The sequence below is a fragment of the Callithrix jacchus genome, chromosome 8, assembly GCF_049354715.1.
Source record: "Callithrix jacchus isolate 240 chromosome 8, calJac240_pri, whole genome shotgun sequence".
NCBI classification, from domain to species: Eukaryota; Metazoa; Chordata; class Mammalia; order Primates; family Cebidae; genus Callithrix; species Callithrix jacchus.
Window position 1 is genome coordinate 87,028,430 of NC_133509.1, and position 23,840 is coordinate 87,052,269.

At 36.6% G+C, this 23,840-nt stretch overlaps 1 protein-coding gene across 32 annotated transcripts in view; it reads right to left on the reverse strand.

The window, feature by feature from the left end:
• TXNDC16 (thioredoxin domain containing 16) overlaps positions 1-23,840 on the reverse strand; it is a 143,444-nt gene that overhangs the window by 71,177 nt on the left and 48,427 nt on the right. For 25 of the 32 annotated variants that reach the window (XM_078334929.1, XM_035260529.3, XM_009006034.5 and 22 more), the window contains 5 exons: positions 13,761-13,927; positions 13,317-13,377; positions 10,262-10,385; positions 4,438-4,581; positions 3,849-3,908 (listed from right to left, as the gene is read on the reverse strand). In XM_078334929.1, coding sequence (XP_078191055.1) covers positions 3,849-3,908; positions 4,438-4,581; positions 10,262-10,385; positions 13,317-13,377; positions 13,761-13,927 — 556 coding nt within the window. The remainder of the gene's footprint in view (positions 1-3,848; positions 3,909-4,437; positions 4,582-10,261; positions 10,386-13,316; positions 13,378-13,760; positions 13,928-23,840) is intronic. The other 7 variants (XM_078334923.1, XM_078334939.1, XM_078334928.1 and 4 more) reach the window with 1 other exon arrangement.

A 23,840-nucleotide genomic window follows, 5' to 3' on the forward strand; every position in this document is an offset into this window, starting at 1 on the left:
AATGAGAACACATGGACACAGGGTGGGGAGTACTAAACACTGGGGTCTATTGGGGGTAAAGGGGAGGGCCAGTGGGGTGGTGGGGAGCTGAGGAGGGATAGCCTGGGGAGAAATGCCAAATGTGGATGAAGGGGAGAAAGGAAGCAAAACACACTGCCATGTGTGTACCTATGCAACTGTCTTGCATGTTCTGCACATGTACCCCAAAACCTAAAATGCAATAAAAAATTTTTTTAAAAATTCAAAAATAAATAAAACAAAAAGCTGATTCTTTGAAAAGATAAATAAAACTGATAGACCATATGAAAGATAAACCAAGAAAAGAGAAAATCCAAATAAGCTCTATTAGAAATGAAACCAGAAATACTACACCGACACTACAGAAATACAAAAGATCATTCAAAACACCTTTATGCACATAAACTGGAAAGCCTAGAGGAGATGGATAAATTCCTGGGAAGATACCACTTTCCTAGCTTAAAACAGGAAGAATTAGATATTCTAAACAGACAAATAACAAGCAAGTGAGATTGAAAATAATAATAAAATTAACAAAAAAAAAGTCCAGTACCAGACAGATTCACAGGAGAATCCTACCAGACATTCAAAGAAGAACTGGTATTAATCCTACTGACACCATTCCACAAGATAAAGAGGGAACTATTCCTAAATCATTCTATGACACCAGTATGACTCTAATACCAAACCAAGGAAAAAACATAACCAAAAAAGGAAAACTACAGACCAATATCCCTGAGGAAGATAGATGCCAAAATCCTCAACAAAACACTAGCTAACTGAATCCAACAACGTATCAAAAAGATAATCCACCATGATCAAGTGGGTTTCATACCAGGGATGCAGGGATGATTGAAATACACAAGTCAATAAATGTGATATACTACATAAACAGAATCAAAAACAAGAATCACATGATCATCTCAATAGACATGGAAAAAGCATTCAACAAAATCCAGCATTCCATTCTGATTAAAACTCTCAGCAAAATAGGCATACAAGGGACATACCTTAATGTAATAAAGCCATCTATAACAAATCCACAGCCAACAATAATGTGGAAAAGCTGAAAGCATTTCCTCTGAGAACTGGAACAAGACAAGGATGCCTACTCTCACCACTCCTCTTCAACACAGTAATGGAAGTCCTAGCCAGAGCAATCAGACAACAGAAAGAAATAAAGGCATCTAAACTGGTAAAGAGGAAGTCAAACTGTCGCTGAATGCTGATGACATGATTGTTTATCTAGAAAACCCTAAAGACTCATCCAGAAGGCTCCTAGAAGTGACAAAAGAATTCAACAAAGTTTCCAGATACAGAATCAATGCACAGAAATCAATAGCTCTTCTACACACCAACAGTGACCAAGCTGAGAATCAAGTCCAGAATTCAACCCCTTTTACAACTGCTGGAAAAATAAAATAAAACACTGAGGAATATATCTAATCAAGGAGCTGAAAGACCACTACAAGGAAAACTACAAAACACTGCTGAAAGAAACCATGGATGACACAAATGAAGGGAAATACATCTCATGTTCATGGATGGGTAGAATCAATATTGTGAAAATGACCATATTGCCAAAAGCAATCTACAAATTCAATACAATTTCCATCATAATACCACCATCATTCTTCACAGAACTAGAAAAAACAATCTTAAAATTCACATGGAACCAAAAAAGCCTAAGCAAGATTAAGCAAAAAGAACATAGCCTAAGCAAGATTAAGCAAAAAGAACAAATCTGGAGGCATTACATTTCCTGATTTCAAACTATACTGTAAGGCCATAGTCACCAAAACAGGATGGTACTGGCATAAAAATTGGCACAGAGACCAGTGGAAAAGAACAAAGAATCCAGAGGTAAACGCTGTTACTTACAGCCAATAAAGCAAATGCAATAAAAACAAAGATAAATGGCTGAGACTTAATTAAACTAAAGAGCTTTTGCATAGCAAAAGGAATGGTCAGCAGAGTAAACAGAGAATCCACATTGTGAGAGAAAAATCTTCACAATTTATACATCTGACAAAGGACTAATATCCAGAATATAAAATGAACTCAAGCAAATTAGCAAGAAAAAAACAACAATCCCATTAAAAAGTGGGCTAAGGACATGAATAAATAATTACAAAAGAAGATATACAAATGGTCAATAAACATATGAAAAAATGCTCAACATCACTAATGATCAGGGAAATGCAATAAAAACCACAATGTGATATCACCTTATTCCCGCAAGAATGGCCATAATAAAAAAATAAAAAAATAATAGATTGATGGAAGCGGTGAACAGGGAACACTTCTACACTGCTGGCGGGAATATAAACTAGTACAACCACTATGGAAAATGGTGTGGAGATCCTTAAAGAACTAAAAGGAACTTGATCCAGGAAACCCACTACTGGATATCTACCCAGAGGAATATAAGTCATCATATGAAAAAGATACTTGCACACACGTTTATAGCAGCACAACTTGCAATTGCAAAAACATGGGACCAACCCAAATGCCCATCAATCAACGAGTGGACAAAGAAACTGTGGTATATATATACATATACACAACTGAATACTACTCAGCCATAAAAAGGAATGAATTAATGGCATTTGCAGCGACCTAGATGAGACAAGAGACTATTCTTGAAACTCAGAAATGGAAAACCAAATATCACATGTTCTCACTCATATGTGGGAGTTAAGCTATGAGGATGCAAAGGCATAAGAAAAACAAAATGGACTGTGGGGATTCAAGAAAGGGTGGGAAAGGGGTAAGGAATAAAAGACCACAAATTGGGTACAGTGTATACTGCTTGGGTGATGGATGCACCAAAACCTCACAAATCACCACCAAAGATTTTATTCATGTAACCAAACACCACCTGTTACCCAATAACCTACTGAAATAAAAAAAACTTAGTAATAAAAATAATTTGTTTCATTTAATGGAAACTGTGTACTGATGTACAACTTACCATTTAGGGTTGAGTGTCTGGAATCAATTTCTTGAGTTACCAAAAGCTTCAAAGTATAAATAAGTTGTACATCAGTACACAGTTTTCATTAACTGAAACAAAATTTATGAAACTCTATTATTCATTTATTCAACAGTTATCAAAAACCAGATATTCTGCAATATAAGGCAATATGTCAAGCCCAGAAAGCTGATATAAGGCATACTACCTAATCATAAGGAACCTACATTAAGCACACCTAATCCATCATTACCTCTCTTACTAACACTAACAGGCCTCACTCCTTTTCCCTATGTCTTTGTTGAGATGGTAGCACAGACATTTTCAGTTCAAGTCCATTCCTTGGATCTGTATTTGCCCACTATTAAATCAGGCTGCATAGGACAGTTAACATTAAAAGGTTCTGGATATTAAAGAGCATTCCATCCATGAGGCGTAAACGATGTAGTTTCAATAATGCGGGGATCCTTAATCTCTCATTAGACTGTAAGACTGGGTCTTATCTGCCAAATTTTTATCTCCAGTATTTAACTGGAGTAACTGGCACAGGGTAGGCACTCATAAATGCTTGCTGAATGACTGACTTGAACCAAAAAGGTTGCTAGATTAACTGTGTAGCCACAAGTACTTAATATACAGGCTCTCTACTTTCTACTAAAGACAGTTCTATGAAGACAATTCAAAGTGAATGCTTCTAAGCACTCTTGAAACTCCTCGTTCGTTAACTTAACCCTGGAGACACAAACATAGTAATCTGAAATTTTATGTGATTTTCTACATTTTTTGCAAGACATAGTTTCACAAATAGCTACAGCTCAAAATTTGAATAATAAGCATGCATAGTGCAGTACAATACCTTTCAGTTTAATTGCCACATCAATATAGGATTGTAAAAATGCCATGGATACTGCTTGCCCTACATGAAAATTAAAAATTCAACAGCTATTACATGAGTATCTCCAAAGCATCCAAACTGATATATAACAGATATACAGATTTATGTTTCCCCAAATTATTGTTAATCAGAAAATTCTATTATACACTTCTCAACATAGTCCAAACACTTAAAAGAGTTCCAAATGCAACTGATTTTCTGTACTTGTACTGCAAGCAATACAGCTAAATGGCTATGATTTGAAGATTAAAGCAATATACTTACTATAAATCTATAATAATTAATATATTAAAAATCATTAGCATGAGCCACAATTTTTCAGAGTTAATGAATGTCTAGTTTAATTATTAACCTTTAATTTGTAAATCAGATATAAACCAATTGCACAATCCCAGAATCAGAAGTAAATGCTTCAGGGTACACAGTCTACTTGAGACATATGAAAGCAATTTCCTTTTACAACATGCAATATATAGAATGCCAAAAATTAAATGTGTGTGTTTTTAAATGTCCTAATATGTAATACTCTCCTCTAAAGGCTCATACTCACAATCAACATAGAAGAGTACCATGTTGTCAGAAGCCATCACTGTTGCATTAAATGATTCTTCTGTTAGTTCCACTGTCAGTTCCAAAGGTAATTTCCTCTTCCTATCTCTGTAAACACTTTCTGCCACTTCATCATCCTGAGTATCTAAAATGTTGAAAAAGAAATTAATTTAAATATTGATGCATAATGAAAAATAGTTAAGTTCTTCTCATAAGATGCATTTAAGAATTCAGTACTTTACACAAACTTTTGAATTCATTCTATCTTAATACTCAGGATGCATGATATTTAGAAAACTTTCCAGTTCCTTAACTGACTCTGAGATGCTTCCTGACCTAGAAGTTGTAAAGTTCTGGTCCATATCAAAATTAAAACTTGTTCTAGAAAGAATATTAATAGTGTTATTTTGTTTATTTTGCCTCTACTGTATGCCAAGCATTGTGGTAGACACTAGGAAAACTGGTAAACAGCATAGTCCTAATGAAATGAAACTTCTATCTATGGAAAAGTCTGAGAAACTCATCACTGAATCAATATATAATTACAAATTATGACCAGTTTATGAGAAAGGCAAAGGATACACTGAGAGATTATAAAAGCGCTATTTAGATTTGGAAACCCAAAATCTGCCAGGTATAGAATCAAGAAAAGAATGTTTTAGACAAAGAGAGTAACATATGTGAAAGCTCTGAGACATAAAAGTTTAGCACATACAAGGCTGAGAGAAAGCAAATTTGACTAAGACAAGGTGGAGCTGAAAAAATAAACGGCACGAGAAAACTCTAGACTAGGCAGCGTTTAAATCAAAAGAGGTCACATGAGCCAGGAAGTCTGGATTTTATCCAAAAAGCATCAAATTATAAGTGGATTCTGAGTATGTGAAAACATTTCCTTAATTTAGATAGAACAATCAATAGATTGATAGATCCATCCATCCATCCATCCATTCATCCATCCATCCATCCATGTATGTGGTAATAACATATTTGAACTCATAAACATTCTGTAAGAAGTTTGTAGAGATTGTATGATAACACAGATGGAGCATATAACTTCATTCAAGGATAAAGCTTCTGAGAAGAGTTGACATTAGCTGAATATGAAAAGAAAAGTAAAACTCAGGCAGAGAAGAAAGGCAGTGGTGGCATAAAGAGCAAAGGGAACAACATTAGCAGAGGCACAGTGGCATGAAAGAGCCTGGTGCAATCGGAAGATCAAACACTGGATATATGATGACATTAAGAATTGTTAATTTTTTAGATGTAATAATAGCATTAATTATGTTAATGTTAAAAAGGAGGCCGGGTGCGGTGGCTCATGCCTACAATCCCAGCACTTTGGGAGGCCGAGGCAGGTGAATCATGAAGTAAAGAGATTGAGAGTATCCTGGCCAACGTGGTGAAACCCCGTCTCTACTAAAGATAAAAAAATTAGCTGGGCGTGGTGGTGCATGCCTATAGTCCCAGCTATTCAGGAGGCTGAGGCAGGAGAATCTCTTGAACCCAGGAGGCAGAGGTTGCAGTGAGCCAAGATTGCACCACTGTACTCCTGCCTGGGTGACAAAGTGAGATTCTGACTAAAACAAAAACAAAAACAATAAAAAGGAAAATCCTTATATTTCTGAAACCCAGCAAAATACTTAGAGATGAAATCATGTTTGGAATTTACTTCAAAACAGTAAGAGGTGGGGAGTGATTGGAGCAGGATTAGCCATGGTTTGATAATGGCTGGGGCCAACTAATGGGTAACAAGAATTTGTTCTATTATTCTGTCTACTTTATGGTATGTTCATATTTCTCTGTAACAACACATTAAAAAGAAAGAAGGGAGAAAGAAGACAACACAGTCATAGAACTATTGTTTTATACATAATTTCTAATACAGTCATGTACCAAATAATACTTCAGTCAACAATGGACCACATATACAACTGTAGTCCCTTAAGGTTAAGGGAGAAATTCCTATCATCTGATGATATAGTAGCCATTGCAATGTTGTAGCACAGCACATTACTTACGTGTCTGTGGTGATACTGGTATAAATAAACCTACTGTGAGTCATATAAAAGTATGGTACAATAAGGCCAGGCACGATGGCTCACACCTGTAATCCCAGCATGCTGGGAGGCCAAGGCAGGTGGATCACTTGAGGTCAGGAGTTCAAGGCCAGCCTGACCAACATGGTGAAATCCCATCTCTACTAAAAAAATACTAAATATTAGCTCAGGGTGGTGGTGCATACTTTTAATCCCAGCTACTTGGGATGCTGAGGCAGGAGAATTGCTTAAACCTGCGAGGCAGAGATTGCAGTGAGCCAAGATCACACCATTGCACTCCAGTCTGGGCGACAAGAATGCAATTCTGTCTCAACAACAAAAAAGTATAGCACATCCAATTATGTACAGTAAATAATACTTGATAATAAAGGATTAGATTATTGGTTTATACATTTACTATACTCTTATCATTAGAGTAGACTCCTTTCATGTATAAAATAAAAAGCTCACTGTAAAACAGCCTCAGGTAGGTCCTTCTAAAAGAAGGCTTTATTATCATAGGAAATGGCAGCTCCATGCTTGTTAGTGCCCCTGAAGACCTTCCAAAGGAACAAGATGTGGAAGTGGAAGAGAATAATATGGATAATCTTGACCATGTATAAGCCTAGGCTAACGTGTGTGTTTGTGTTTTAGTTTTTACAAAGAAGTTTAAAATGTAAAACATAGAAGTTTTAAATGGAAAAAAAGCTTATAGAATAAGGACATAAAAAAGAATATTTTTGTATAGCTGTATAATGTGTTTGTGCTTTAAGTTAAATGTCATTATAAAACAGTCAAAACGTTTTTAAAAACTGTAAAAATGTATAGAGTGAAAGTTACAGTAAGCTAAATTTATTATTTAATAAAAAAGTTTTATCAATTTAGTACAGCCTAAGTGTACAGTATTTATAAAGTCTACAATAACGTAATGTCCTAGGCCTTCATACTCATTCAGTGACTCACCCAGAGCAACTCAGTCTTGCAGCTCCATTCATGTTAAGTACCCTACACAGGTATACCATTTTTTATCATTAAAAAAACCATGTTTTTACTGTACCTCTTCTATGTTTACACATGTTTAGATACATAAATATCTACTATTGTGTTACAAGTACCTACAGCATTCAATACAGTAACATGCAGTACAGGTTTGTGGCCTAGGAGCAATAGGCTATACCATATTCCCTAGGTGTGTAGTAGGCTACACCATGTAGGTCTATGTAAGTGAACTTTATGATGTTTGCTCAATGAAATCACCTAACAATCCATTTCTCAGAAAGTATTCCCATCATTAAGAGACAAATGACTGTACTATAAATTAAAATTATATTTCTGGATTTCAATACAACCTCAGCCATTTTCTAACTGTATGACTCTAGTCAATCACATAACTCTCTGGGCCTCAATGTTCAACTCTTGTGAAGCATGGCAGTTGTACTACATAACTTTAAGGTACTTTCAAGCACCAAATCCCATGACACTAAAAAGTTACATTCTCAATTCTCAATACCAAAATTAGTAAAGATCTATTTTCTTATTTACTGCATTTTTTTCTTATTCATATATTTTCATTTTCCTGTCAGTCTTCTCTTTCTCTTTCCTCCTTTCCCTCTTTTCTTATACTCTAATAAGCTACCATCACTTGTAAATTTAGTCGTTCCTCAGCTCTACCTTCCACCTATTCATTAATAACATACACACTATTTTCAGTCACACAGGCAGCTTTTTTTTTTTTTTTTGAGACAGAATCCCACTCTGTTGCCCAGGCTGGAGTACAGTGGCATGATCTCAGCTCACTGGAACCTCCACCTCTTGCGCTCAAGCAGTCCTCCCACCTCAGTCCCCCAAAGACCTGGGACTACAAGCATGCATCACCATGCCTGGCTAATATCTGTATTTTGTGTACAGATGGGATTCTGTCATGTTGCTCAGGCTGAACACGTGCTCCTTTTCTTTTTTTCAGATTGCCCTTCTGCGGAATTTAGTCTTTCATTCTGATTAACATTTTGCCGATTTTTCTCTGGGGACACCTGTCTCTGATTTACATTCACAGATAGTAATAAATTCTTTCCTAACCCTCATCTAGTCTTCCTTTGCAAACTGGAGTGATACAAACCGAGGGGGAAGAATTATGTAGACGGGCCCAACATCATACAACATTCTGGGCCAATATGGATTAGTGATAACAGGAAGATGAAAAACAAACAAAAAAGGAAAAGCTGCAAAAGAAATACTAGAAGCAGGCTGGAGTTATTGAATGTTCCCAACACAAAGAAATTATAAATGTATGAAATAATGGATATGCTAATTACCCAGACCTGATCACTATACATTATATGTATTGAAACATCACTATGTACCCCACAAATAGGTACAATTATTATCGGTCAATTTCAAAAATAAAAAAATAAAAACTATTAAAAGAAGGCAGAATCTGAGGGTAAATAAGGCCACAGAGTCAGGAAACAACATAGGGACTGAGGTCACAAAGAAATCTTCAAACAGGCAACTCCCACTGAAGACAGGAATCAAATAAACTGAGATTGGGGCAAGTCCCCTAACTCTGAAGGTTCATATATAGGGACCATTACAGGAATAAAGCAGGAAGCAAGAGACCAGAACACAGGTCTACTTATGTAATGACAAGCCCACTGAGGACTCCAGAGAGAAACACAAGCAATTCTAACCCCTACATATCAGAGAAGAACTAGAGCTCAGCTCAAACCAAGAAACTGGTCACTGGTAATAGTGAAAGCTCTTATTAAATGTACAATATAGATTTTGATCACAATGCATGGACCTCATGAAAATGATATGTAAATTGCTTCCTTCTTGGAGCTTATAATGGTACTATATAAAACAGTCAAGTATTTATTAAATGGTATACAAAAATGAACAAGACATAATCCTTGATTTAGAAATATTTCTAGACTAGTGGAGAAGAGAAAAAAGTAAATTAGTAATTACAGAAGAGGATTAATGTTATGAAAGAAGTATCATGAACAATTATTTCACTATTGCCAAACTGTCACACTTTAAAAATATGAAATTTTAGGCCACTAGATTAATTTAGCAAAGTATTCTTGACTGTAACTAATAAAGAAGATTTTATTTCAGGATGCTTAAGTTCTAGCCCAGGCCCCACTACCAGCCACTTGTAGGACTTTGGGCTGATGACTTAACTCAGGAAATGCAGACTCTTCATGTATAAAATGAAGGTGATATCAGCTAACTCAGAGAATGACAATTAATGTAAATAATATGTGGGAAAGAGCCTTGAAAACTATACAATACTTTATAAATGTAAGCAATATGAGAAATGTTTTAAAAACTGAAATAACTGTTTAAAAGAAGTGTTAAAATGTAATTAAAATTTACTTTTTATACCATTAACAACTGAATTTATTCACAAGTACAAATATAACAATATTTATTAGAACTCAATTTCCTAATAATAACAATGAAATATCATGTTGTAGTTTTTAAGTAGTGTTTTTAAACATGGACTAGTCCAGAGGGGCTGAATGTACTGATATGGAGGATGAAGGCACAGATGTGGGAAGTTTGAAGCCTGATATGTAACAGTAAATGCCAATAACTAAACAAAATATAGCATCCTTACATCTTCTCAACAAATCAACTTGATAAAATGTGATTCAAAATAAATACCACCAGGTTTCTTTACAGAGTCTTAAATATGAATACATTCTTTGAGAAAGTTTAATTAATTTCACTGACTTTATGGGTGCTGAGCAGGATGGGGAAGGGGTGAGAATCATAATACGTTACCTATATCCGGACCTTCCACGTCATCATCTTCATCTTCTTGTATTTCCTCAATGTGCATATTATTTTCCACATGTGATATTATTAAATCAACATCATGTAATACCAAAAATTCCACTGGAACTCCCTAGAAATACATTAATTTTTTTAAAAAATGAACATAGCAAAGTATTTTAACATAAAAATGTTTTACTTGGGCCAGGCACGGTGGCTCACACCTGTAATCCCAACACTTTGGGAGGCAGAGACAGGTGGATCACCTGAGGTCAGGAGTTTGAGATCAGCCTGACCAACATAGTGAAACCCCATCTCTATCAAAAACACAAAAATTAGCTGGGCATGGTGGCACATGCCTGTAATCCCAGCTACTCAGGAGGCTGAAACAGAAGAATCATCTGAACTCAGGAGGTGGAGGTTGCAGTGAGCCAAGATTGTGCCACTGCACTCCAGCCTGGGCGATAGAGCCAGACCCTGTCTCAAAAAGAAAAAAAAAAAGTTTTACTTGTTTAACATTAAAATGAAACTAAACCTTTGAGTTTCAATTCTATTTATTTTTGCTCTCCATTTGGTTGGTAAATCTTTCTCCATCCCTTTGTTTTAAGTCTTTGTGTATCTTTGGATGTGAAATGGGTCTGGATGTAGCATATCGTTAAGTTTTGGCTGTATCTTTTGATTGGGGGATTTAGTCGACTTAAATTTAGGGTTACTGCTATTTGATGTTAACTGGCTATTTTATCCATTCATTGATGTAAATTCTTCTTTATGTTGATGCTCTTTACTTTTCGGTATATTTTCAGAAAGGCTAATACTGGTGGTTCCTTTCTATGTATAATGCTTCTTTCAGAAGCTCTTGTAAAGCCAGCCTGATGGTAATAAAATCTCCGAGTACTTGCTTGTTCATTAAAGATTTTATTTTTCCTTCAATTGTGAACCTTAGTTTGGCAGGATATGAAATTCTGGGCTGAAAGTTCTGTTCTTTAAGGAGGTTGAATATCGGCCCCCACTCTCTTCTGGCTTGTAGGGTTTCTGCTGAGAGATCTGCTGTAAGTCTAATAGGCTTCCCTTTGTGGGTAACCTGACCTTTCTCTCTGGTTGCCCTTAGTATTTTCTCCTTCGTTTCAACCCTGGTGAATCTAACGATTATGTGCCTTGGGGTTGCTCTTCTTGAGGAATATCTTTGTGGTGTTCTCTGTATTACCTGGGGTTGAATATTGTGCTGATTTGCTAGATTCGGAAAGTTTTCCTGAATAATATCCTGAAGAGTATTTTCCAGCTTGGATTCATTCTCTTTGTCGTATTCAGGTACACCTATCAAACGTAAATTAGGTCTTTTCACATAGTCCCATATTTCTTGGAGACTTTGCTCATTCCTTTTTATCCTTTTTTCTCTATTCTTGTCTTCTCATTTTATTTCCTTAAGTAGGTCTTTGACCTCTGATATCCTTTCTTCTGCTTGATCAATTTGGCTATTCACACTTGTGTATATTTTGCTAAGTTTTTGTGTTTTCTTTTTCAACTCCGTTAGTTCATTTATATTCCTCTCTATATTGTCTATTCTTGTTAGCATTTTGTCAAACCTTTTTTCAAAGTTCTTAGTTTCTTTACACTGAGTTAGAACAAGTTCTTTTAACTCCCAGAAGTTTCTTATCATCCACCTTCTGAAGCCTACTTCTGATAATGGCACACAGTCCTTTTCCATCAGGGCTTGTTCCATTGCTGATGAGGAACTGTAATCCCCTGTAGAGGGAGAAGGGTTCTGATTTCGAGTATTCTCAGCCTTTTTAGGCTGGTTTCTTCCCTTTATTATAAATTTATCCATCTGTCGTCTTTACAATTACCGTCTTTCTAGTTGGGTTTCTGAGTGGACGCCCAGTTTATTGATTCCCAGTGCTGGAATCCGAGCAACCCACTGCGCCAGCCAAAACAGCAGCGATAAGACTGATGGTGCTCTTCTGCCCGGGAATCTCCTCCCGTTTACTCTGCATGAAGAGCTGTCATGCTGAAGCGCCAGCAAAACTGCTGCGCCAGCCACAAGAGTCACACTGGCAACCCGTGGGGCCCCTCCACTGGGAGTCTTCTGGTCCGTGCGCTTTCACTGGGAGCTATAATCCCAAACTGTTAGTGATCAGCCATCTTGGATCTGTCTCTGACATATCTTCACCTTCTTAACATTATATTCAAAATAAGCAATTTTGATTCCTACAGAAATATAATAAACTTAAGAAGTAGAGGAATCAAAATCAATCAAACTTAACTTGTTTCAAAGATTCACAAAAATTTTTGTAGTAAACTTTTTAATTAAAGCATAACATTCACACAGAAAATAACAAAAATGTTAAGTAAGTATAGAGTTTGATGGATTTTTTTACAAAGTAGACATATCTGTATAACTACCACACAGATTAAGATACAGAATATCATCAGCACACCCAGGAGCCAACGTCTTGCTCTTCCTGTCAGTAATGTCCCCAAAAGTAATCATTATTCTGTCTTTCATTAATGCTCTAGCTTGAATTCTGTTTCATCTTGTTAATTTTTTTGAGATAGCGTCACTCTCTCTCATTAATTTTTTGAGATAGGGTGGATGTACAGTGGCACAATTGTGGTTCACTGCAGCCTCAACCTCTGGTGCTCAAGTGATTCTCCCACCTCAGCCTCCTGAGTAACTGGGACTATAGGCACATACCACCACACCCATCTAATTTTTTGTAGAGATGGGATCTCCTGATGTTGCCTAGGCTGGTCTTAAACTCCTAGGTTCAAATGATCCACCTGCCTCAGCCTCTCACAGGGCTAGGATTGCAGGCATGAACCACCATGCCCAGCCCAATATTATTTTAAACAAAAAGCAGGATAGCATAACCCTGATTTTATTTTTTTAAAATACATATAAACATGTGAACATAGGAAAAAACAGACTAACACATGAAAAAAAAATCAAAATGTTAACAGCAATTATCTTTGAATAGGAACAATTTATAATTTACAGATTTTTCTATAATAAAAATTATTACTTTAGGACAACATATATTGTAGACCAGTACATAAAACAACTAACCTTTTCTGCTCTTTTGAAGACCACATTAGCATGTTGAGGAATGTTCACTTCCAAAGAGTCCCTTTTTCAAAATGGAAATAAATGTTTTATGTTGCTAATCTGAAGAATAATAATCACCCAGGATGTCAATCGAAAATAGAACCATAATCTTATACTAAATATTACCAAAAAAATTACAATTTAGTGACTGAAAAGTTTTATACATATTGACCAGATTTTCTAGTCTCCATCTTAATCTCCATCTTCATTTAGCAAGGTTTAAAGTTCTAAGTTTTAATCAAGCTTATAATGAATGTACAGATTTTAGCTCAGCAACTAGTTCTAACTACATTAGAATCTATTAAAAATTTGAGTTTACCTATAAGTGATTAAATCACCATATTTTAAAACATGGAAGTTATTAGTGTTTTGCTAAATATAGTAAACATTCAATGTTTAAGATACCTTAACAAGAGCAGAACTCCTGCTTTTCCCAGAAGACGCCAAGCAACCCATTCTGCAGTTCTTCTATCAGCTTCATATGTAGCCTGTTGGCTAACAATAAAAACCAGTGGTAAGCCTAGTTGGAGATGAACAGTTGAAACTTGTTGAGGATCTTCAGCAACTTCAGTCTTCATTGAAAACAAAAACAACAACAACAACAAAAAAGAACAAAGTGTGATAATAATATTCTAACATTTGGATTTCAATTCTTCTAACTCTTATTAATAAAATCACAAGTAAAAAACATGTCTGTAAAATAATAATCCAACACTAACAGAAATGATCTCTTAATTTCCTGAATTAAAGGCTCCCAACGTACCTATATAGTTTTGTTTTTTGAGACAGAAGCTTGCTTTGTTGTCAGGCTGAAGTCCAACAGCATAATGATCACAGCTCATTGTAGCCTAAACCTTTTGGGATCCAACAATCCTCCCGCCTCAGTCTCCCAAGTAGCTGGGACCACAGATGTATGCTACTACGCCCAGCTAATTTTTTTTAAAGTTTTTTTGTAGAATCAATCTCCCTACATTGCCCAGGCTGGTCTTAAACTCCTGGGCTCAAGGATCCTCCCACCTTGGCCTTCCAAAGTGATGGGATTACAGTCATGAGCGACCGTGCCTGGCCCCCTATAAGTTTAGGCATTATAAAATTAACAGATTTTATAAGAAGTTAAGCCAAAAATTACAATCATAAAGAATACTATAAATAAACAAAAACAATAAATAAAGCAATGTGGGACTAATTGATAGATATAAATATTTCAAGGGAAATAGAACAGATAACTAAGGAATAAACTTTTTCACGTAAGAATTTAACATAATATGACACATTACAAAACAATGAGGCAGACCTGAATTAAAGTAGCAAATTAAATACACACATCTAATTTCACTCCCTCCTGAACTCCCAGGAAAACTACAGCAGTGGGATTTTTTAAAAGAGACAAACGTACATACATAAAGAAAGGAAAAGAGAAAAGGTAGCACAATTTTAGAAGTCAGAATAACAACTGACTTAGGAGATCCTACAACGCAAAACCCTAAGCCATTAGAGGCAAAACTAAGACACAATTCAGTTTTAACTACAAAATCCTAAAATTTCTCAGGAACTATCAGTGTCAAGCAAGTCTGGATCTGGGAAGGAAATATTAGAAGGGAAGTGGCAGGAAGACTCTAAAATAAAGAGGAATATGTCAAAGCTTTTGAGAAGTAGTTAGATCCCTAGATTCTCCTCCCCAGTTCTATGAGCTTAAACAACTGTCACTTCCCCACACCAGCAGAAATCTAGGAACAGCTGACAGTGCGGACACCATGCTGAAATCAGGGGGATTAAGTAACCAAATGTTGAGACGTTCCCCTCAACTAAGGCCCCTTTCCACTCAGTTCCCAGAATGCCGGCAGTCAGGCCTTTGTCCTCAATTGGAATTTTTATCCTTTTTGGGGGATCTTGAGTAATCCTCAGAAGCCTGAAGATACTGACATTGGGATTCGCCAAAAAGCAAGCCAGGCCTAATTACTCTATGGAGCTCTAGGCTCAGCGCTGCTCACCTCTTCAGTCCGCTTACTGCCTAAGAGACATGAACTTCTGCCACTGCTACCCACACTTTCTCCACCTTCCACCATAGATACCTCCCAGACAAGAAACAATTCTCACACCTTCTCTGTGTGTGAGAATGTGTGAGAATCTGGAACACTGTTGCTTGCCTCTGCCCCTCCTCCATTCTCCTCTCTTGCTGCCACCCAGCAGAGCTGGCTTCAAGGTTGATCTTAGCACTGTGTGGCATTCCCAGGACATTTGAACTAGGCAGGGAGGCAGGGTGTCATGTGGCCAGGTGTCCAGAAGGCACTGGGAAATCCCATGTGAAGGTCTAAGAGGATCAGGCACATATCAGTCATGGGGCAGAAATGTCAAGGACAGCTTACAAGGGTGCCACCTTCTCACCACTCCACCTACCCAACCCTCCTCCGCCCAGTCAGCCAAAGAGAGTCAGAGCTATTTTGGCCACATCGCTCAAGTCTCTACCAACCCCAACTGTATGCCTTGTCAGAGACTTGCAAAGGCTCATGTTTTTGTTTTGTTTTCTCATCATTCCATTGTGATACTAAGAAACTAAGGAGATTAATGAAAAGGTCAGGCACGATGGCTCATGCCTATACTTTGGGAGGCCAAGATGGGAGGATCACTTGAGCTCTGGAGTTCAAGACCAGCCTGGGCTACATAGCACAATCCCATCTCTATTTTTTTTTAATTAAAAATTAAACAAAATTTTTAAAAGATTAATGAAAAACTAAAATATGAACACATGCCACTGTTACATATATATATATTATATACATATTTAAAAGTCACCAAGTCCCACCAATGTTAGAATTTCCAATCAGCATTTTAGTTTCAAATTCTAAACTGTGAACAGACATCCAAGGATTAACACACACCTGAGGAAAGCCTTTAACATGAAAAACAGAGACTAGAACACATGGAAAAATAAATTTCATAGAGAAAATACAGACTATGCGGGAATAAAAAAGGTTCAGAAACCACCACAGACAATTTCAAGGAGATGGGAAGACACTGGATCCATAAAGAATTGAAAAATAAAGTTAAATAAGTCTCCCAGAAAGCACAACAGAAATAGATGTAAGATAGGAGAGAAAAAAAGGTATTAAAATTGAAGGACTAGTTAAAGAGGCCTAACATCTAAATAATGCAAGTCACAGAAAAAGAGAAGGGAGAAAATGGAAGAAATCATCACTGAAATAAACACAAAATTTTCCTACAATGAAGGACATGAATTGTCAGATTCACAGAGCCCACTGAATAACCAATAGAGTGGATATAAGCAGATACAAAGAAAGATGTATTCTTCCAAACTTTCTAATAATTGAATTTTTTTTTAGACAGAGCCTCACTCTCTCATCCAGGCTGCAGTGCAGTGGCAGTATCTCAGCTCACTGTAACCTCTGCCTCTCAGGCTCAAGCAATGCTCTCACTTCAGCCCCCACCAAGTAGAGCTGGGACTACAGATGCACATCACCATGCACAGCTAATTTTTATATATTTTGTAGAGACAAGGTTTTGCCATGTTGCTCAGGCTGGTCTCTAACTCCTGGACTCAACCAATCCACCCATCTTGGCCTCCCAAAGTGCTGAGAATTCACCAGGGGATAGGAATCTTACAAACCATCTTAGAATTCTGTCTACCATAGGTAAGTATAGGATTCTCTTTGGCAATTTTTTGTAAAGAGATACATATATATACTCGATAACTTGAGGTATTAAGTACTTGTTATTTTGTCTACCATAGATAGAGAAAATTCTAAGACAGCCCCCAAAATTCCTACCCCCAGTAAACAAATCTTGTGTAACCCCCTCCCCTGAATGTGAGCAGGGCCCATGGGGTAACAATACATGGGTGGGAGCTCCAAATAAAGCAGTTCCTTTTGTTAGGTGACATTACATAGGAGTCTGTTGTAGCACACTCAATTAAGATTCTCCCACTGGCTTTGAAGGAGCAAGCTGCATTTAGTGAGAGTGCCATGTGGCAAGGGCTTGAGAGCAGCCTGTAGGAAATGAGAACAACCTTTGTCTAACAGCCAGCAAGAAAACAGGAACCTGGTTCTTAAAACCACAAGAAAATAATTCCTGCCAAAAACCTAGATGAGTGGAATATCCTGAAGGAGTAAAAACACCAGGTTTTTTCCTCGTGTATTCAGAGAACTATTAGTAATTCAATATTATAAAGCAAAAGGAAGAATAGTCAGTAAGGCTAGAAATGTGGCAAGGGGTCAGATTGTTGAAAGCCATGAATGTCCCACCAAGAAAACAGGGCTTTATGATGTAAATAAAGTGAAGCCATTTATGAATTGTATGAATTAATGATCACACATATATTTTTAATACCACTGTCAGCTTTCAAAAGAGATTTCAGATGTAAAATTACATGCAAGAACATGTAGGAATTAAGAATGTTTCCCCAGATGTCTGCCATAAATAAATGGACAGTAAAATAACCAAAATAGTAAAGAAAGAAGCAATGTTGGTGAAGGACAATACCTTAATGTCACATGTATTGTACTTAAGCAGAGATACATCTAATTAACAGTTAGATACATGGGTGGGAGCTCCAAATAAACATGTGACCTGAAAATTCAGATTTGAGAATCCATGTAGTTAATGCCACAGAAACAAATGAGGTCACTTGAGGAGTGCACTTTGAGCAACTATCACTGTGTATCAAAGCTCCCTAAAACCTAGTAGCTTAAATGACAAGAATCATTTCCTTTGCTCAAATATGTGGTAGCTCATCCCTGCTTCATGTGGCATTAGTAGGCTATTTCAACTGGAGGCTGAAGATTCTACTTTACAGATGGCTCATACGCATGGCTAACACGCTATTGCTATTTGAAGCTCAGCCACGGCTGTGGTCTAGGGTCCTCAACTCTCCTTCTCATGGGCTTCTCCTCAGGCTGCTTAGGCTAACAACAAAATATGGGGTTTTCAAGAATGAGCAAATAAAGAGACAAGGCAGAGGCATATCACATTTTGTGAAATATAGCCATTATTGATATATGAAGTCATAGATCATCACCTCAGTCTCATTCTGTTGGTCAAGGCGGTTATAGAAGCCCAACCAGGTTCAAGTAGAGGAGTCACAGACTCCACCATTCCACAGGCACAGTGATAGGGTGACAAGATAAGGGGAGCTTATGGGATGGGAGGTACTGTTGCACTTTGTGAGTCTTGAAGAAAGGAGTGAACCTATTTTGTAGGTGGGAGGGATTACTGTAGCCATAGTCTGCCCCCTGGCTACAACAACTCAAATCCTTTCCATGTGTAAAATACACACCTCCCTCCCAGACTCCTAAAGCCTCATCCTATCAAGCTTTAAATGAAATCTGTGCACAGTTTAATACATCATTTACATTCAGTTCCAGGTACAGATTAAGACCCTTGCATATAGCTCCTTGAAAATTATTCCTCTCAATTTGAAGACCTGTGAACTAAAGAGAAAGATCATTTTCCCCAATACAAACTCAACAGACAGTGATGGGACATGCATAGTATAACTATATATGCTCCTAGCTGAAGGGGGGAAAATGGAGGCACATGATAGTCATGGGTCTATAGCAACTCTGAGGTCCACTGAGGCATATGTTGCCAGTTCCTTAATTGGGGCCCAGTCCTGCTCCCTGAACTTGAGGCTCTTGGTTACAAATTCTGGGCCCTGGTCTGTCCTCCAACTCATCATTAAAAAAAAAAAGAGCCTGTGATTGTAGCTAAGAGAGATTTCTTAGCCTTTTCCTGACCCTAAAAATTTGGAGGAATAAAGTACATTTATCATTTTGTGCTATTTCTGTCTCTAACCATACAAGTTTGTATACTTCTTCAAAAATCTTCTGGGTTTCCTAATTATGAATTTTTTTTTTTTTTGAGACAGAGTCTGACTCTGTTGCCCAGGCTGGAGTACAGTGGCATGATCACAGCTCACTGCAGCCTCAACTTCCCCAGGCTCAGGTGATCCTCCTACCATCGAAGCCTCCCAAGTAGCTGGGACTAAAGGTGGACACCACCATGCCCAACTAATGTTGATGTTTTTGTAGTGATAGGGTCTTCCTATTTTGCTCAGGCTGGTCTCAAACTCCTGGCCTCAAGCAATCCACCCACCTCAGCCTCCCAAAGTGCTGGGATTACAAGTGAGAGCCACTGTACCCAGCCTAATTATGAAGTTATAATCCATTCCATTTGACATAAAACAAAATAATCACAAATGTCCCTGATAGGTAGAGAAAGCCACAGGGTAGTATCATAAAAATTATAACTAAATAAAATATGTAATATAAATAGAAATTAGTATAAGAGAAGATGCAATACTGATAGACACACTCTTGCAATGGTCTATCAATGTAGAAAAATATCAATATTTTTCTACAATTCATGTATTACTATTAAATAACTAAAATTACTTAAAAGTTTACTTTCAAAAATGGAATCAGAATAAAAAGGATTACAAGAGACTATTATGAACAATTAAATGCCAGTAAATTTCATAACTTAGAAGAAATGGATAAATTCTTAGAAACATATAACCTACCAAGACTGAATCATTAAGAAATGGAAAATCTGGGCAGAGCATGGTGGCTCATGCCTGTAATCCCAACACTTTGGGAGGCCAAGAAAGGCAGATCACAAGGTCAGGAGTATAAGACCAGACTGGTCAAAATGGTGAAACCCCGTCTCTACCAGAAAATACAAAAATAAGCTGGGCATGATGGCTCGTGCCTTTAATCCCAGCTACTTGGGAGGCTGAGGTAGGAGAATTGCTTGAACCGGGACCCAGGAGGCGGAGGTTGCAGTGAGCGGAGACTGTGCCACTGCACTCCTGCCTGGGCTACAGAGCGAGACTCCATCTCATGGGGAGAAAAAAAAAAAGAAATGGAAAATCTGTACAGATCTAGAACTAGTATGAAAATTAAATCAGTAACAAAAACCTCCCAACAAAGGAAGTACAGGACCAGATGGCTTCCCTGGAAAATCCAGCTAAACATTTAAAGAATTAATGCCAATCCTTCTTAACCTCTTCCGAAAATTTGAAGAGGTGAGAATATTTCCAAACTTATTTTATAAGGCCAGCATTATCCTGATACTAAAGTCAAAGATACTACAAGAAAAAGACACTACAGAGCAGTATGAGCAATATCCCTAATGAATATTAAGGCAAAAATCCTCAAGAAAAGCTACCAAACTGAATTCAGCAGCACATTAAAAGGATCACTCATCATGAGCAAATGAGATTTATGCTTGCAATGCAAGAATGGTTTGACATACAGAAACTAATTAATGTTAACACTGTACACCACATTGACAGAACAAAGGACAAATATCACATGGTCATTTCAATTAATGCAGGAAAAGCATTTGAAAATACTCAACATCATTACTCAGCCTTAAAAAAGAAGAAAATCCTGACATATGATACAACATGGATGAACCTTGAGAACATTATTCTAAGTGAAATAAGCCAATTGCAAAAACAAATAAGGCATGATTCAGTGTATATGTGGTATCTAAAGTAATCAAACTCATACAAATGGAAGGTAGACTGGTGGTGGCAAGAACTGAGGTGAAGTAGAGGGGAGATGTGAAGTTGTGTGTTCAATAAGCATAGAGTTTCAGTCACGCAATATTAAAAAGTTCCAGAAATCTGTTGTACATCAATGTGCATCAGCTAATACTGTCTTATACACTTTAAAATTGTTATGAGAGTAATCTTATGCAGTTTTTAAACAATTAAAAAAGGCTCTAAAACAACCATGTTAGGAAACGCTATGCTATACAATATTGTACACTTCCACATAAGTTCTCTAGAACTAGAAGCTAAATGAATAAATCATAACAGCATCTTTCTAATTTCCTATATAAAAGAGTGGGTTTAATGTAATTCAAGTGTCTTGAATCTGTCTGAGACAGAGTTAGATGAACAAACAAAAAATAATGTAAAAATTTCAGAGATCATTAAAAATGTATAAACTTACCCATATTTTAACATTTTATTAGATATTTGCACTTGAGAATTCTTCTTGGGATTCAGATTAAAGCTTTCCTTCTATCTACAGATATAAACTGAATCCATCATAGAGAAAATCACCAGCATTCTAAAATGTCCTTGGTATTTGCCAACGGGACAATAATTGAACCATTTTCCCAACTGTGTTCCCTGCTGGGAAGCTTAATAACACATCTAAAACAACTCCGTATCTGGCAGAATCGTACTTAACTGATTTAAGATTGAAATTCACTTAAAAATTCTATGCTCAAGATTTATTTTCAGTTGGACATGATCAAAATGACATGCTTCCTGTCATGACTATAAGACATAGTTGTATTATATATCTACAATAATTAGGTGTTCAAGTACCCTGTTTACCTAAAGGAAAAAAAAGCAATAAACATGCACATAGAAAAAAGCAATCTGCATCTATTTTCATATGCTTAGAAGTGAACTAATAATACATATAATTGCAATGATCAGACACAAAGCAGTTTACAAAAAAGTCTGAATCTTACTTTCCATTTTTATTAGTTTATAAATAGACTTTGTAAACATATCAAATTATTTCAGATCCTGAACCCGAAAACCCAGGCTAATTTGCAAAGCATCTTACTAACCCCACAAAACCAAACCATGATTGAACCCCAAGGGTTTGTATATAGAATAATGTCTACAATAATAGGGGGAATGAGCTTCGGTGCTACTAGGAAAGAATAAGAATAAAGCAAGAAACATGAATTCAAAGTCAACTATAGAGTCAGCTACTAACAAGAACCTGTAAGCAGTCATCAAATTTAGGTACCAACTTTCGAGACCTTTCTATCTCATTCCAGTTAACTATGCCATCACAGAGTATAACCCAATTACAACAAATTTTGGCCTAAGAGGTGTTTCCTATAAAAGTGTTTGGCATTACTCAGTTTTTTTTTTTAAACCTTAAATGTATTATTTAAGAACAAAAAACAACCTCAAAAACTGATATGGTCAAATGTTTAAAGTACTAAAACATGAAAGTGACCAAACCAGTTGAAGTTCTAACATCTTCTTAATTCCACTGGGGGAAGGCCTTTACTACCCTCCAATAGTCTCAGGGAATCTTTCAAGGCTTTGTCTTCTTTTCTGTACTATGCATTCATTTACTCTGTTCTAGTCTACGGAAGTCCACTAATCTGTGCCTCTAGGCCTCTCTCTGCCAAGTATTTCTAGGCTGATATCAAGGTTTGAATTATCACTAGCTTTCCAATCTGGCACTGATCTTCAATTCAGCCTTTCAGATCCTTCTTGGCTTCATATTACTGGTCATTCCTACCTATTTCTGTGTCTACCCGAGCTTCTGGAGCCTCTGCCTGAATCCTATATCCCAGTTCTCTGTCTAGGGGAAAAAAAGTTCAAACAAATAAAATTCTTATGCGTTACTCTGTGAAAGTGTTGAAGCAAACTGCACTTCAGATTTTGACTGACAATTTAATATTCCTTTGCGTGAACAGTGGTTAGGGCAGGGTCACCTGCACTGCACAATTCCAGGAAGTCCCATTCACATTATATTTCATAAAATGTGTTTCAAGGAGCTGTTGTTCATATAGAATACAATATAAATGATGCCCTTAATTTTTTGCCATGTTATGCTTCCAAGTAAAACCACCCTTAATTGAAGTCATTATGAAGTTTCCAAAGTTTTGGTTTTTAATATCAAAACTAATACTACATAATTCCTAGTAAGCACTATAAAGTGAAATAATATCAGAGAATCTTCCTCCTTATTACCTATATAAAAACACACAAAAAAGTTTTGAAATATAGCAAAAGAAAATTCATGAGCAAAAACTTTAGGAAAGGGCACAACTTAAGCCAGATTGTTGTAGCAAAGAAAAAACAGATTTTTAGTAAAGCTAGGTATAAGTACTAATCTTGCCCCCAATGGTGAAAGATAAAATCCTTATAATTCTTAATAATACTCCACTATTCGAAGAGAAGGAAGTGAAGCTGGAGGGAAATAGTGAAGAACTACATAGTGAACCATCCTTTCTCTCTCTTTCTCTCTGCTCTATGTTAGAATGGAAGATTAAAACAAATTCAGACGGTATTCTCCCAATGTGAAAGGAAAGAAAAGAAGACCTATAAACTGCTTTCTTTAAAAAAAATTTCTTGCAGTCAAAATCCAACCACAGAAAAATAGTTACCTAAAGAACTAAGGAATAAAGCCTGTAAAATTGTGGTGGTGAGCTCTGAATCTATTTAAATGCAGAAGCAATGCTTTTGAAGAAGAGGGAGTTATGGTCACAGAACAGAATATAAATACCATAGACTCTGATAATGTAAAATGAATAAATGAACACTAATCAGAAGGGCAAGAGGAGCTGAGATGGAAATGAACATATGAAGTTATACTATCTAAGTCAATACTATCTAAAATAGAAATACAAAGTTTTAAAAAATAATTATTTTTATTTCCTAATGTCTTCCATAACCATTTTAAACACCTGAGATAACAT